At 34.0% G+C, this 16,207-nt stretch overlaps 1 protein-coding gene and 1 long non-coding RNA gene across 4 annotated transcripts in view; both read left to right on the top strand.

Moving 5' to 3' along the window:
* Nucleotides 1–8,649, top strand: part of LOC127715635 (cubilin-like) — a 44,070-nt gene extending 35,421 nt beyond the window's left edge. For all 3 annotated transcript variants that reach the window (XM_052221743.1, XM_052221741.1, XM_052221742.1), the window contains exon 15: nt 7,367–8,649. In XM_052221743.1, the coding sequence (XP_052077703.1) occupies nt 7,367–7,512 (146 nt within the window). In that variant the 3' untranslated portion in view covers nt 7,513–8,649. The remainder of the gene's footprint in view (nt 1–7,366) is intronic.
* Nucleotides 8,650–10,227: 1,578 nt separating this feature from the next.
* LOC127715691 (uncharacterized) lies at nt 10,228–15,383 on the top strand. The gene is made up of 2 exons (XR_007988545.1): nt 10,228–10,286; nt 12,522–15,383. It is a non-coding gene; the product is annotated as an uncharacterized LOC127715691 (long non-coding RNA).
* Nucleotides 15,384–16,207: the final 824 nt, after the last annotated feature.

Raw genomic sequence — 16,207 nt, forward strand, 5'->3', positions numbered from 1 at the left:
CATCTTCTAAAGATAAGGGAGGTAAGTCTTGTGTTTACATCCTGACTGGAAATGTAATGGTATGGATGATTGCATACCTGCCAACTTTCAAGATTTAGGTGTATATGTAACAGCCACTATGTTCCATCAGTTACTTTGTTCCGATGGAACTTTTCAACTAGTTATTTCGTTCGGATGGAACTTTCAAACTAGTTGTTTTATTCCTAGTGCAGTCGAAAAGTTCCGGAAAAAAGTAGCTAGTTGAAAAGTCCCGGAACAGTGTAGCTAGTTGAAAAGTTAACCGTAACCCTAACCCTAACCTAACCCTAACCCTATCAAAGAGGAACTTTGTGACTAGTTGATAAGTTCTGTTTGACTTTTGTGGCTAGTATCTTTGTTCCCCTTTGAAAAGGTTCAAAGATAATATGTTGTGCTTTTACTTTGCATCAATTCTCCAAATGGAACATTGTGACTGGTTGATAAGTTCCGTTGGAACTTTTGGGCTAGTAGTTTGTTAGTTCCGGTTTTGACTTATTTGCCAAAGAGGAACTTTGTGGCTAGTTGATAAGTTCCTTTTGACTTTTGTAATCAGTATCTTGGTTTCCCTTTGAAAGGTTCAAATATAATATGTTGTGCTTTTACTTTGCATCAATTCTCCAAATGGAACTTTCTGCCTGGTTGATAAGTTCTGTTGGAACTTTTGGGCTAGTTTGTTAGTTCCGGTTTTGACTAATTTGGCAAAAAGGAACTTTCTAACTAGTTGATACGTTCCGTTGGAACTTTTCAACTAGTCACTTTGTTCCGGTGGAACTTTAAAACTAGAGGAAGAACAAAGTAACTAGTTAATAAGTTCCTCTGGAACTTTTCGGCTAGTCAGTTCTTTCCGCCCGGAACTTTCCAACATCGGAACAAAAGAGCATTTACATTTACTACACGATTTTGACCCCTTGTCACAATTGCACAATCGTGATCATGAAAAAACCTCTAAAACATGATTTTGTGAATATCTACACGAAAAAATATGATTGTTCCTGATTTTGAACTGTTCCCAAGGGAAGACAATCGTGATCAGCCAATCAAAGTCTGTGTTTCTCATGATCAAATTAATAAGCCAATCAAAAACGTTTTCTCTCAAGATTATTGGGACATGCTATATTTTGAACTTGTGTTGTATTCCTCTGTGTGTTAGTCAGAATTGTAAAATCGTGAAAATGGCAGGTAAATTTTCATCTGCAATGAGGTTCTTACACAGCTTAAGAATAAAAGCATGGCTGATTGACAAAATTCAATGATGCAGTACTACCATAAAGATAATAAATATTAGTTTATTCACTAACTTATTGACATTACACTTGCTGTAACATATCATATACTACAGTTGTCATTTTTGTATTAAACTAAATTACCAAATCATTTTAAGTATAATGTTCTATTCTTTATTTTTCACAAGGACCAAATAAATGTCCTTCTTTGAGTATAATTTTAAATTGGAAAAGTAAACAATCATTTAATATTCTTACACAAGAAAATAAATCCTGGTATTCTAGCTACATGTTCATCTTTTCTACTGATATAATAACTAGAATCACGCAAATAAACAGAAGAAAAAGGCTTGTAAGCTCATAATACAAATATGACACTTTTTCTAGACCACAAAACAGCACGCGCAAAACACATTGCAAAGAATTGTAACCATTGAAATTGAAGTCACGCACTAAAACCCCCATGGGGATTTTCAAAAGTTGGCAGGTATGTGATTGTGGTGACAATACAGATGAGGCAGACTGTATCACATCTTCTAAAGATAAGGGAGGTAAGTCATGTGTTTACATCCTGACTGGAAATGTAATGGTATGGATGATTGTGGTGACAATACAGATGAGGCAGACTGTATCTCATCTTCTAAAGATAAGGGAGGTAAGTCATTTGTTTGCATCCTGTCTGGAAATGTAATGGTATTGATGATTGTGGTGACAATACAGATGAGGCAGACTGTATCAAATCTTCTAAAGATAAGGGAGGTAAGTCATTTGTTTACATCCTGACTGGAAATGTACTGGTATGGATAATTGTGGTGACAATACAGATGAGGCAGACTATCACATCTTCTAAAGATAAGGGAAGTAAGTCATCTTACAGAAAATTTTCTTTGGAGATTTAGAAATATAATCGTGTGAACAAAGCAGGGTATATGATATCTCCTGACAATAAAAAAAGGTACTCCTAAGCCCCATACTCTGGTGTCTGATAGCCATACTCATGTTTTTGTAAATCATACTCAGATATTTTTAGCCATACTCAGGTATATTGTTAGCCTTAATCATGTATTTTTTAGCCATACTCGGAGGTATCTAGTAGCCGTACTCAGATATTCATTAGCCACAGTTGGGTATTTGTTAGCCACAACTCAGTTTTTTGTCTCGCCTGCGACGAAAGTCGCAGTATGGGATACTTAGGTATTACTATCTGACAGGGGCGTAAACTATTTATATAAAGTTTTATATTTCAGAAGGTAGGAGACCTGGATGCTTCATATCTTGTATGCAGATACCTTATGTTACGAAGTTTCCATCTGTCATAGGTCAATTGTCCTTGACCTCATTTTCATGGTTCAGCGACTGCTTGGGAAAAACACTTTTTTTTTCATGTGAATTTCTCACTTGTTATGAGTAATACGATAACTATATTTTGTATATGGGTTCCTTGCAATGTCTACATGTCTGCCAGACAAGGTTCACCTGACCTGGACCTCATTTTATGGATTAGTGATCAAGGTTAAAGTAACGTGATAGGTCCGTTTCTCAAATACTATAAGCAGTAGGTAAACTATATGTGGTGTATGGAATTATTGTAATGGGTATATGTCAGTCTAGCAGATATCATATGACCTTGACCTCATTTCATGGTTCATTGGTCAATGTTAAGTTTTTGTGTTTTGATCTGTTTTTTAAATACTAATAGTAATAGTTCATCTATATTTGGTGTATGGAATAACTGTAAGGTGAACATGTCTGTATGGCAGGTATAATCTGACCTGGACCCCATTTTCATGGATTATTGGTGAATGTTAAGTTTTTGTGATACCTATAGTAAAACCTTTATCTTCAAGACTTGCGACATAAAATCAATGGTCAGAAAGCCGGCGAGATATTTCAGCGTGTGCACACTTGTGTTAGCCATACTCTGGTATTATTTAGCTGTTCTCACATATTTGTTAGCCCTACTCAGTTATTTGTTAGTCTACTCAGTTATTGTTTAGCCATACTTAAGTATCTGTTAGCCATATTGAGGTATATGTTAGCAGTCGCGGTGGGGGCATTAAGTTTTACCCTTGTTATGCCCCCACCGTAGCAGTAGGGGCAATAAGTTTTACCCTTGTTGGTACGTACGTACGTCCGTACGTACGTCCCAAAATTGGTTTCCGTTCTCTAACTTGAGTTTGCCTCAACCAAATATTATGAAACTTATACACATTGCTTATTACCACAATACACAGATGAAGTTTGAATTTTGGGGGCGTCACCTCAACCGTTCTAGAGTTATGCCCCTTTATAAATGGAAAAATTGCAAAATTTTTAGTTTCCGTTCTCTAACTTAAGTTTGCCTCAACCAAATGTTATGAAACTTACACACAATGCGTATTACCACAAAACACAGATCAAGTTGGAATTTTGGTGGCGTCACTTTAACCGTTCTAGAGTTATGTCCTTTATAAATGGAAAAATTGCAAAATTTTTAGTTTCCGTTCTCTAACTTAAGTTTGCCTCAACCAAATGTTATGAAACCTATACACAATGCTTATTATCACAAAACACAGATCAAGTTTGAATTTTGGTGGCGTCACTTAAACCGTTCTAGAGTTATGCCCTTTATAAATGGAAAAATTGCAAAATTTTTATTTTCTTCTAAATATCAAGTAATTTTTAAAATTGGAGTTATCTTCCTTTGTCCATGATTATAGTTGAATCAACTACAATCAATGCTTTATACAATGCAATGTTTAATTTTGACTTCCACTGATAAAACACAGATAAAGTTGAATTTGGGTAGTGTCACTTTAACCATTATTGAGTTATGCCCCTTTATAAATCGAAAGATTGCAAAATTTTTAGTTTCCATTTTAAATACAAATTTTTTGTTTCCGTTTTCTAACTTTAGTTTGCCTCAACCAAATGTAATGAAACTCATACACAATATTTATTACATTGTACTACATAATACAGATTAAGTACGAAATTAGGTGGCGACACTCTTACCATTCTTGAGTTATGTCCCTTTATAAACATAAAAATTGCTGATTTTTTTAGTTTGTCTCAACCAAATGTTATAAAACTTATACACAACCGTTCTAGAGTTATGCGTGTTTACAAATAGAAAAATTGCTGAATTTTTAGTTTCTGTTCTCTACTTAAGTTAGCCTCAACCAAATGTTATGAGACTTACACACAATGCTTATTACCACAAAACTCAGATCAAGTTCAAATTTGGGTAGCGTCACTTTTACCGTTCTTCAGTTATGTCCCTTTGTAACTATATGATATGCAAGCGGGGGCATCATCTGTGTCCACATGTGGACACTATCCACATTTATTTTATTTGGTGTTTCTATAGAATATTTTGGAAACTTGAGGTTACATGGTTACTAAAGCTTGTACACAGGAAAAAAAGGGTTGACAATTTGATTGGTTAACTTCCAGTTATGGTTATTTTCTTATATGCAATGAAATGTTATGTGAAATTTTGTCTATAGTACTGGACAGGATAAAACTTTACTCATGCCAAGTATTTCTTTATTTGAAACAAAGATAAATTCTGCACAATTTTTTGAAAAATGCAAATTTAACAAAGACTAATAAGGGAAAATCAATGGTGGTATTACACCTATACTCAAGTATGTGTAAGCCATATTGAGGTAATTTTACACACTCAGAAGGATCTTATTTTGATGTGAGTAAAGGCACAGGTATTTGGTTTTTATAAATTTCACATTTTACTGATCATTATTTTCTCACAGCAGCCCATATTGTATATGTATTCAGATATTTTTGGGGAATTACATTTAATGGCTTCATATCTATTGCAAATAAAGTTAAACTCAATTTATGTTTTTTGTTTGAAAAGGATAATTGATGCCTGAAAATAAAATGAAATTATGATATGGAAGGAGAAAGTTCCCACAATTTTGATTGCTATTGAAGAGTGCCAGAAACATTTGTTGATTTTGAAACAAAAAGAAACAAATTATTAATTGAATATAAGAAAAAAATATTGGGATTTGAAACTAACTGATACTGTCTACATTTTAAGTTTGGAATCAAATAGATAAAAGTAATCAAATGTTGAACAATTCAGGTAAAGTCATCAAATATTTAGAATTAATTAGGGACCCGCCGAATGGCGGGTTGCCCTATAGTGATCAGTCTGTCTGTCTGTCTGTAAGTAACAAATTGTGTCTGCTCTATATCTAGAGAACCGTTATGATTTCATACTTAATACTTGACATGTACATTAACCAACACCAGAGGGAGTGTCATAATGTTTGTACAACTTCCTAGGTCAAAGGTCAAGGTCAAAAACTTTGGTTTCAGTTGACAACCCTATGTCCTATGGTAAAAATCGTGTCCGCTTTGTACATCTTGAGAACCTTTATGATTTCAAAGTTTATACTTGACATGTATATTAACCAACACCAGAGGGTGTGTCATAATGTATGTACAACTTCCTAGGTCAAAGGTCAAGGGCAAAAACTTTGGTTTTCAGTTGACAACACCTTGTCCTATGGTAAAGATTGTGTCCACTCTATATCTAGAGAACCGTTATGATTTCAAAGTTTATACTTGACATGTACATTAACCAACACCAGAGGGTGTGTCATAATGTATGTACAACTTCCTAGGTCAAAGGTCAAGGTCAAAAACTTTGGTTTCAGATGACAACCCCATGTCCTATGGTAAAGATACAAATTTTTTACCACACGTAATTCACAGCGGGACCCACAGAGATGGCTCCCATCATAATGATGTCTAGTAATTTTTACTCTCTCTTTGGGATTTGAACATGGATCTATCATATTATCTGGCCATTTTATTCACAGGATTTTGCAACCTGATGTTACAATATTGTTAAAAAGCCATGTTGAATTCATGGGTGAAATAAAATCAGGATAGCACTTTAAGAGGAAGTACTGTTAACAGGATAAAATGCTTCAATGTGATAAAAGTTAAGAGAAAGAACTTTTGCAAAATGATAAATGTTACAGAGAAAAAACTGTCTAGTCAAGAAAAATCTCTTATAATGATAAATTTTTTTAATAGAATAGATTTTCTACAGCAGAAATATTATGGAGGGATAGGATTTTTAAAAGATTTCCTTGATGAAAATGAATTAATTCCTTACAGTTTAACAAGGTTGCAGAAAGGTTTCCTTTTATTCTACTTTTTAAAAGAAGTTATGTTATGATATTCTTGTCCATTTTATGGGTAATAAAGAACATGTTTTTGTTACATACTTCGTATTTTCATAAAATTATAATTTGACATACATGGAGAGAATATAACTCTTAATTGACATGACTTTTAGGGGTAACAATTTCCTCAGATTTCATGACTCACATGAAATTTTTCAATGACCTGCCACATAAAAAAAGTAACCTTTGCTTTTAATGTATGGCCTGTTTTCAGATTTTTACCTTTTAATATGCTGAAGTCTGATCACATTTTATGCCCAAAATGCAAAATTTATTTGTAAAGTACTTTTGAATTTTTATATTCTTCCCTGGACAGGAAATTTAATATTAAGACCTCAGCTGACTCTACAATAAACCATATTCCATTGATGAAAATATGGGTCTAGACATGGTTAACAGAATAGAGAATAATGAGCAAAAAAAATGAAGAACAGAAAATAATGGGCATAAAATATAAAGAAAAGAGAAAAATGAATTAAAAAATTTAAGAAACATAGGACCCTGGAAACAGACCCTCAATTATCTCATACCTGCCAACTATCCTGATTTATGGGGGATATGCCCCATGAGAGGTGAATTTTGAAATTCTTTATTTTATAAACAGAACACCTCAAAACAGGTATTCAAATGAGTAATAAGGGTATTTAAGCACATATATACTCATTCAAACAATTTAGTAGTAGATTAAGAACACTTATGACAAAAAAAGAGGAGCATAAAGTCCTCTTGTGCTAAAAACCCCCCATAGAGATTTTGAAAAGTTTGCAGGTATGGAATATCTTACTTTATTTGGGTAACACTGGATGCTTCTTTGTCAGTTATATTGTTAAGATTCTAAACTTCATGTATATGATATAAGTAGTTAATACAAGTTACAAATTGTTGTTCAAAATTTATATACAGTTCTCAAATTATTTTCAGTGAAAGTATGGTTGACAGCTGTCTTGTGCAGCATCTGTTTTCTGATTGGAGTTGTCTTGGCGATAGTACTACCAGCCCTCTATAAAAGGTGTAAATATCCTAACTACAACCAGCTTAAAGATATCATGGATCCTTCCATCTCATAAATTGTTGTTCCTATGGAGATACTTGTTGGACAACAGTCACTAAGATAATATTCTTGTTATAAATGTACTGTTTTGAGAAAAAATGGGACGGAAAATCAGCACTGTGGTGAATTTGCTTTGAAAATAAACTAACGTGTGTAAATGAGCTGTCTATAGAAGCAACATGAGGTTACTTCTAAGCATATATATAGAATAATGGCATTTTTGTTTTTGATACTGACTTTATCAGCAAGAATATCAAGCAAGCTTGTTAGGGCGAGCTGATATTCTAGCTGATGAAGTCAGTATAAAAAAATATGCTATAGAAAAATATAAGGCAAAATGATCAAACGGAAAATGTACAAATTGCTGATAAATATGTATGTTTTATTTGTAATGGGGGAACATATCTTACTTTGAGGGTTTTTTCACTGATATTTTTTGTGAAAAAGGGGAGATAATACAAATTCAAAACATTTTCCATTGCCTGTTGCAAATACATTATAAGTATGTCTGATAAGTCCAATGCTTATTTTTGATAAATTATGTAAAACTTATGTTGCTTCTCAGCAGGTTTTTATTATCAGATTTACCTTGTTTATTGTTAAAGTTAAGATTCTATTTGTTTGTACTTTTGGTATTCTACATTGCTGATGAGTAAAGACAAGTTTGTTGTAAATATGTTACGATTCGGGTTGTCAAGTTTTGAAATATAAACGTTTTTTAACCGCAAATTTAAAAAAAAATTTTAGTATTGTTTATATAAGTCTCTATAATTAACGTTTTAGTTTGTGTCAGTTTTTTACCTTGACTTCATAAGAAAAAAATCCTGTTTTGGTATTTTCAACATACACTCTAGGTATTTCTAAGGTATTTAAGTGTATGTTCCTAGCATAATATTTGGTCCACATGATTTATGTGTCCAGTATAACACTTTGTAACTTCTTGAATTTACTGTTCAGTGTTGTTTGAAGTTAATTTACTGTTCAGTGTTGTTTGAAGTTTCCTAGGTGACAGACGGCAGTTGTATCATGCTGAATTTTTCTGTATTTATTTTTTTGTCACAGGGATATATATTATTTGATAATTTAAATCATTCTGCATATTCCAGCAAAACTACTTTAATATTATAAGAATAATTAGCAGTTGCAATAAAATTTCAATTGACCTATGTGCTACTCATACACCTTTATAAAGCAAATTTTTGCTAAAAAGTATGCTGAAAATTTGAAAAAGGTTATAATTTCAACTTGGTTTAAATGGTTCATCTCTTATTAAGTCTCCCAAACAAAGTTTGGGAAGACTTATTGTTTTTGCTCAGTTCTTATTAAGTCTCCCAAACGAAGTTTGGGAAGACTTATTGTTTTTGCTCAGTTCTTATTATTATTATTATTCTTCTTCTTCTTCTTCTTCTTCTTCTTCTTCTTCTTCTTCCGCCGCTTTTAAATTTGAACTTGTCCGCACCTGTTCTCCAAAACCGCTTGTCAGATTAACTTAGGGTTTCACAATATGTTAGACTAACATGTCTAGTGGTGCAATCAGGGTTTTGTTTGTGCAATGGGGTTTATAAAGGGGTACTTTGAGGGGCAAAAAGAAAAGAGGGTTTTACTATAGAACCCTATGGGATTTTATTTTTTTTAATTTTCAAATGATTATAAATTGAAAACTGTTTGTGATAGACACAATCTTTTTAATTGAAAATGTTCTAAATGATAAAGCCCATTAATTGAAAAACAGGGTTAGTCCCCCGGGGCCACCCCCACCCCCTGCCATTTAAGAAAGTTCTAATACCTTGTAAGTGGTCAAGATCCCCACCCCTAAACCATATATATTTTGGTTTGTTATGCTAAGATGGTTTGAATGATATACAGGGTTAGTCCCAAGGGGTCATCCCGACCCCCTGCCATTTGAGAAAGTTCTAATATCTTGTAAATGGTCGAGATCCCCACCCCTAAACCATATATATTCTGGTTTGTCATGATAAAGCACATCAAATGTAATACAGGGTTAGTCCCCAGGGGTCACCCCCACCCCCTGCCATTTAAGAAAGTTCTGATATCTTCTAAGTGGTCAAGATCCCCACCCCTAAACCATATATATTCTGGTTTGTCATGCTAAGATGGTTTGAATGATATACAGGGTTAGTCTCCAGGGGTCATCCGGACCCCCTGCCATTTGAGAAAGTTCTAATATCTTGTAAATGGTCGAGATCCCCACCCCTAAACCATATATATTCTGGTTTGTCATGATAAAGCACATCAAATGAAATACAGGGTTAGTCCCCAGGGGTCACCCCCACCCCCTGCCATTTAAGAAAGTTCTAATATCTTGTAAGTGGTCAAGATCCCCACCCCTAAACCATATATATTCTGGTTTGTCATGCTAAGATGGTTTGAATGATATACAGGGTTAGTCCCCAGGGTTCATCCCGACCCCCTGCCATTTGAGAAAGTTCTAATATCTTGTAAATGGTTGAGATCCCCACCCCTAAACCATATATATTCCTATTTGTCATGTCTCGAACATTTGAATGACGTATACAGTCAGTCCCCAGGGGTTCCCCCCACCCCCAATGTTCTAATATCTTGTAAATGGTTGAGATCCCCACCCCTAAACCATATATATTCCTGTTCGTCATGTAATGACCATTTGAATGATGTATAGGGTCAGTCCCCAGGGGTTCCTCCCCACCCCCAATGTTCTAGTATTTTGTAAATGGTCGAGATCCCCCCCCCCCCCCCTAAACCATATATATTCTGGTTTGTCATGCCAAGATGATTTGAATGATATACAAGGTTAGTCCCCAGGCATCACTAATGCATATAACTTTACTGGACCAAACCAATTTTCACTGGACGTTGCCCAATGTCAGGCGACCCTGGGAATTACGAATTATGGGAGCTTCGTTTGGGAGACTTCGTAACAGCATCCTGTTACAATCATTTCTTGTTATTATTATTATTATTATTCTTCTTCTTCTTCTTCTTCTTCTTCTTCTTCTTCTTCCGCCGCTTTTAAATTTGAACTTGTCCGCACCCGTTCTCCAAAACCGCTTGTCAGATTAACTTAGGGTTTCACAATATGTTAGACTAACATGTCTAGTGGTGCAATCAGGGTTTTGTTTGTGCAATGGGGTTTATAAAGGGGTACTTTGAGGGGCAAAAAGAAAAGAGGGTTTTACTATAGAACCCTATGGGATTTTATTTTTTTAAATTTTCAAATGATTATAAATTGAAAACCGTTTGTGATAGACACAATCTTTTTAATTGAAAATGTTCTAAATGATAAAGCCCATTAAGTGAAATACAGGGTTAGTCCCCAGGGGTCACCCCCACCCCCTGCCATTTAAGAAAGTTCTAATACCTTGTAAGTGGTCAAGATCCCCACCCCTAAACCATATATATTTTGGTTTGTTATGCTAAGATGGTTTGAATGATATACAGAGTTAGTCCCCAGGGGTCATCCTGACCCCCTGCCATTTGAGAAAGTTCTAATATCTTGTAAATGGGCGAGATCCCCACCCCTAAACCATATATATTCTGGTTTGTCATGGTAAAGCACATCAAATGAAATACAGGGTTAGTCCCCAGGGGGCACCCCCACCCCCTGCCATTTAAGAAAGTTCTAATATCTTGTAAGTGGTCAGGATCCCTACCCCTAAACCATATATATTCTGGTTTGTCATGCTAAGATGGTTTGAATGATATACAGGGTTAGTCCCCAGGGGTCATCCCGACCCCCTGCCATTTGAGAAAATTCTAATATCTTGTAAATGGTCGAGATCCCCACCCCTAAACCATATATATTCTGGTTTGTCATGATAAAGCCCATTAAATGAAATACAGGGTTAGTCCCCAGGGGTCACCCCCACCCCCTGCCATTTAAGAAAGTTCTAATACCTTGTAAGTGGTCAAGATCCCCACCCCTAAACCATATATATTTTGGTTTGTTATGCTAAGATGGTTTGAATGATATACAGAGTTAGTCCCCAGGGGTCATCCCGACCCCCTGCCATTTGAGAAAGTTCTAATATCTTGTAAATGGTCGAGATCCCCACCCCTAAACCATATATATTCTGGTTTGTCATGGTAAAGCACATCAAATGAAATACAGGGTTAGTCCCCAGGGGGCACCCCCACCCCCTGCCATTTAAGAAAGTTCTAATATCTTGTAAGTGGTCAGGATCCCTACCCCTAAACCATATATATTCTGGTTTGTCATGCTAAGATGGTTTGAATGATATACAGGGTTAGTCCCCAGGGGTCGTCCCGACCCCCTGCCATTTGAGAAAATTCTAATATCTTGTAAATGGTCGAGATCCCCACCCCTAAACCATATATATTCTGGTTTGTCATGATAAAGCACATCAAATGAAATAAAGGGTTTGTCCCCAGGGGTCAAACCCACCCCCTGCCATTTAAGAAACTTCTAATATCTTGTAAGTGGTCAAGATCCCCACCCCTAAACCATATATATTCTGGTTTGTCATGCTAAGATGGTTTGAATGATATACAGGGTTAGTCCCCAGGGGTCATCCCGACCCCCTGCCATTTGAGAAAATTCTAATATCTTGTAAATGGTAGAGATCCCCACCTCTAAACCATATATATTCTGGTTTGTCATGATAAAGCATATCAAATGAAATACAGGGTTAGTCCCCAGGGGTCACCCCACCCCCTGCCATTTAAGAAAGTTCTAATATCTTGTAAATGGTTTAGATCCCCACCCCTAAACCATATATATTCCTATTTGTCATTTCTCGAACATTTGAATGACGTATACGGTCAGTCCCCAGGGGTTCCCCCCACCCCCAATGTTCTAATATCTTGTAAATGGTTGAGATCCCCACCCCTAAACCTTATATATTCCTGTTCGCCATGTAATGAACATTTGAATGACGTATAGGGCCAGTCCCCAGGGGTTCCTCCCCACCCCCAATGTTCTAGTATCTTGTAAATGGTCGAGATCCCCACCCCTAAACCATATATATTCTGGTTTGTCATGCCAAGATGATTTGGATGATATACAAGGTTAGTCCCCAGGCATCACTAATGCATATAACTTTACTGGACCAAACCAATTTTCACTGGACATTGCCCAATGTCAGGCGACCCTTGGAATTACGAATTATGGGAGCTTCGTTTGGGAGACTTCGTAACAGCATCCTGTTACAATCATTTCTTGTTTCCCTTGATGATGTATTTTATGTACAGATTTAGTTGTATTTACAATTTTTAAACAACATTCCCACTTCCTTATATATGATATTGCTTAGTAGCATTCCCAAGATTCCAATGTTTAGATATTGCACATTCCATAGGTATCAAAATTTAGAGTTCAATGAACATTTAACCAATTAATAAAATGAACTGTATGTTGGAAAATGAAATATTCTAAAGAAATTAAATTCCCATTTTAGTTTACAGTAAGCTTTCTTTTATTAAAAAAATTCTGATTTGAAATGTTGAAAAAATCTTTTGTTTGATATATACATGTAGATTGTAAGAAAGAGGTGAGAATTCTGATAGATTTTTTTAATGTAAAATATAGTTTTTTTTCAGTTTTGATGGTATTTGTTGACATAATGTTGATTCACAATTTTTATCTTCCAGATTTATTTTTTAATTTCATTGATTGTTTGTTTATGCATATGTTGTATTTGTCATTTTGTCCATAATAATGGGATCCTTTTATTGGATAGAATTAAATAAACAATGTTTTTAATGTACAGATCATGTTGTAACACTTTTTATTGAAATATAAATGGTAATCTGTGTGAAATTGTCAGACACAGCAAAATAAACTGTTAGCTGTTATGTTATAAAAATAAGGCAGGAGGGAAAAAAAATTTGTATGATGAATCTGTTGTAAAAATATGTTGTGTTATAAAAATAAGGCAGGAGTGGAAAACTTTTTGTATGATGAATCTGTTGTAAAAATATATATAATTTTAGTATCTTTGATTTAATAGCTTAAGTTTTGTATTGTGTTTTTTGTGTTTAATGCAATTTTTGTACATTCATACAATTGAATGGCTAAGTTTGTTTATGTGAAACAGTTGGAAATTTCATCTAGATCTTTTACATAACTGTAGATTGAGTATACATTATTAAACAGGAAAGATTTGTTTTCCATTCAGTTAAAAACTTGTCTCATTTCCAGATCTTATTACACAACTATATCATGAATTGGTTTGTCCTTGCAGCATCTCAGTTTCTCAACTTAGAGATGTTTGAACTCTGTCATAGATCCCAGATAACTAATATTTTCCTTACTTTTGTATTTGCTGCAGGATGTTATTTTTTGGAATTAAAGTTGATGAGTTTCCCTCAAATCTTTATGTTTTAATACCTGAAATTATTGTATTTTTAAAACAGACTTCATTATCTGTTCCTGTTGTCATTTAATTTGTTTAAATGTATATATGATTTTTTTGCTTTGATTTATAGAATTTTACTTTTTACAAATGACAAAAATGGCTCTATTCTGTTGTATGTAATTTTATACTAAGAAAGAAAATTGCGAAGAATATTTAATACAAATATTCATAAGTACTCCAAGCAGCTGCATTTACTTTTGGCATGTTTGTGCCAATTTTTGAGTTTAGTGTTAGTGTTTTGGTTAGGTTTATTATTGGTTGTACATTTAAGTTTATTTGAGAAGATTAGGACAATATTAATTTTATTTTAAGGTTAAATTAGAAATAATATGTTCAGATAATTAATGCTTGTTGGATTGTGGTTTTTAGTAAAGGTGCATGCATTAAATGTTCAGCAATCAGTTACTGTGTGATGTGGCTTGAATTAAATGTTCAGCAATCAGTTACTGTGTGATGTGGCATGAATTAAATGTTCAGTTATCAGTTACTGTGTGATGTGGCATGAATTCAATAAATATTTGCAATTTTAGTGATATTGGTTGTAAATTTACAGTCGTGCAAATGCACAGTTGTATATTCATACCAGGAATGTGTTTATGAAGATTGTTTATACTTAAATTTGCCACTTTTTTTTTTACATAGATCAGAATCCTATAATCTTAGGGTACTTAAACTTTATTGATATTTTTTGTTTACATGTATGGAATGTATGACAATTTTAGAGACAGTTATTTAATAAAAACTGGAGTATATGTCCTCCATCCTGAATTCTTAATCTAAAGAATTTATGGCTTAATTTTTTTTTATTTGACTTGAGTGAAGGGAATTGGTTAGCCTACATATGTCAACTTTCAGTCAAAATCAGTCTAATATTACTTACTTATCCTATTATTGAAATTTTCTCACCATCCCTAATTATCTCTCTTCCACTTCTCACTTAAATTTTTGTAAATTTCCCTCTTCGAATCTCATTTGTACCTTTCAGCTGATTTTTTATTCATATGTATGAATTGATTAATTTTGGATAATTACCCCTTTGAATCTCCCATTTTGCCCTCCGTTAACATTTACCTTAAGAATCTCCTTTCTATATAATTATCAATTGAATTCTGTTATTTTCATTTATATTTTCAACCTCTTAGAACATAAACAGCTAATAGAAAAGATTCTTTAAATGCAAGAATTCATATCAGTTAAAATATGAAGTAGCAATAATGCATCTGTATTTTGTAATGAAGAGAAGATGACTTAGAATATTATGAAGATGGTGTGACAGAAGTGTGAAGCGAAGGGTAACTTGGACTTCCTCCCTTAAGTTCTATTTTACAAGGCTAGTCATTATACCACTTAGTAGTCTATAAACACAAATGTTGTTATTCAAACTTATTTGGAATATCCTGTATCAGTAAAATGGGATACAAACTTGTTTTCATTTAATGTTTTATAGAATTTATGCTTTTTGTGCTTCAAAAATGTGTATAGATTTGATCTGCAAATAAAGTTTAACATTTTACTTTGTCTTCTCTTATACCTTTGTGCCTTGCGTATATAATATTTATTCAGGTTTCTATTATAATTTTACAGATCCAAAGACTAGCTTGGTGAAGAAATAAGTTGACAATAATTATTGATTTTTATCAATAGAAATATATACGTACATAACCCTTTATTTAAGTTATTTCGTCAGATTGGAAATATAAAACTCCTGTTGTTCAAGTGCCTCATAGTTTAAAATTGTTTTATCTCTGGCAACCATTGATTTATTGCGTCTGCAGTTGATCAGTTTTATGGGAAAATGATGACCGTGTACAATATTAATTTGATTTTTATTTGTAAATCTTTTTTACATTCTCATGGTCAGTGCCCTGTTTGAACTTGATTCTTTATTTTTTGTCTCGCCTCGACAAGTCACAAAGGACAGACTTTAGGTGTTCTTCTTCCAGTGGGGGTGGCGCCAATAATTTGTTAAAGATTGCGATAAAGGTCGGTTTCAGGGGAACCACTTACAGTAAGTCTATAATAAGTAATGTATTTGATATGCACAGGTGCACTTCTCATTTCCATGTAGATTGTATTGCCTAACCCGCTCAGTCAAAGTAATAGACTTTGACACTTTTGCTTAGTTCAAATGTTCAAGTTTATGATTAGGTCAGTTTAAAGGAAACCACAAATAATTAGTCAATGATATTTAGTATGCAGTTGTATTAACAGTGCACATCTCATATCCATGGAGATTATTTAGTTCTGTCCCGATAGTCATGGTCTTTTGATTTGAAACTTTTCCACAGTTTTCGTATTTAAATTTGTGATTAGGACAGATTAAGATGAACCATTAAT

This window comes from Mytilus californianus, unplaced genomic scaffold (genome assembly GCF_021869535.1).
Source record: "Mytilus californianus isolate M0D057914Y unplaced genomic scaffold, xbMytCali1.0.p SCAF_9, whole genome shotgun sequence".
In the NCBI taxonomy this organism is placed as follows: Eukaryota; Metazoa; Mollusca; class Bivalvia; order Mytilida; family Mytilidae; genus Mytilus; species Mytilus californianus.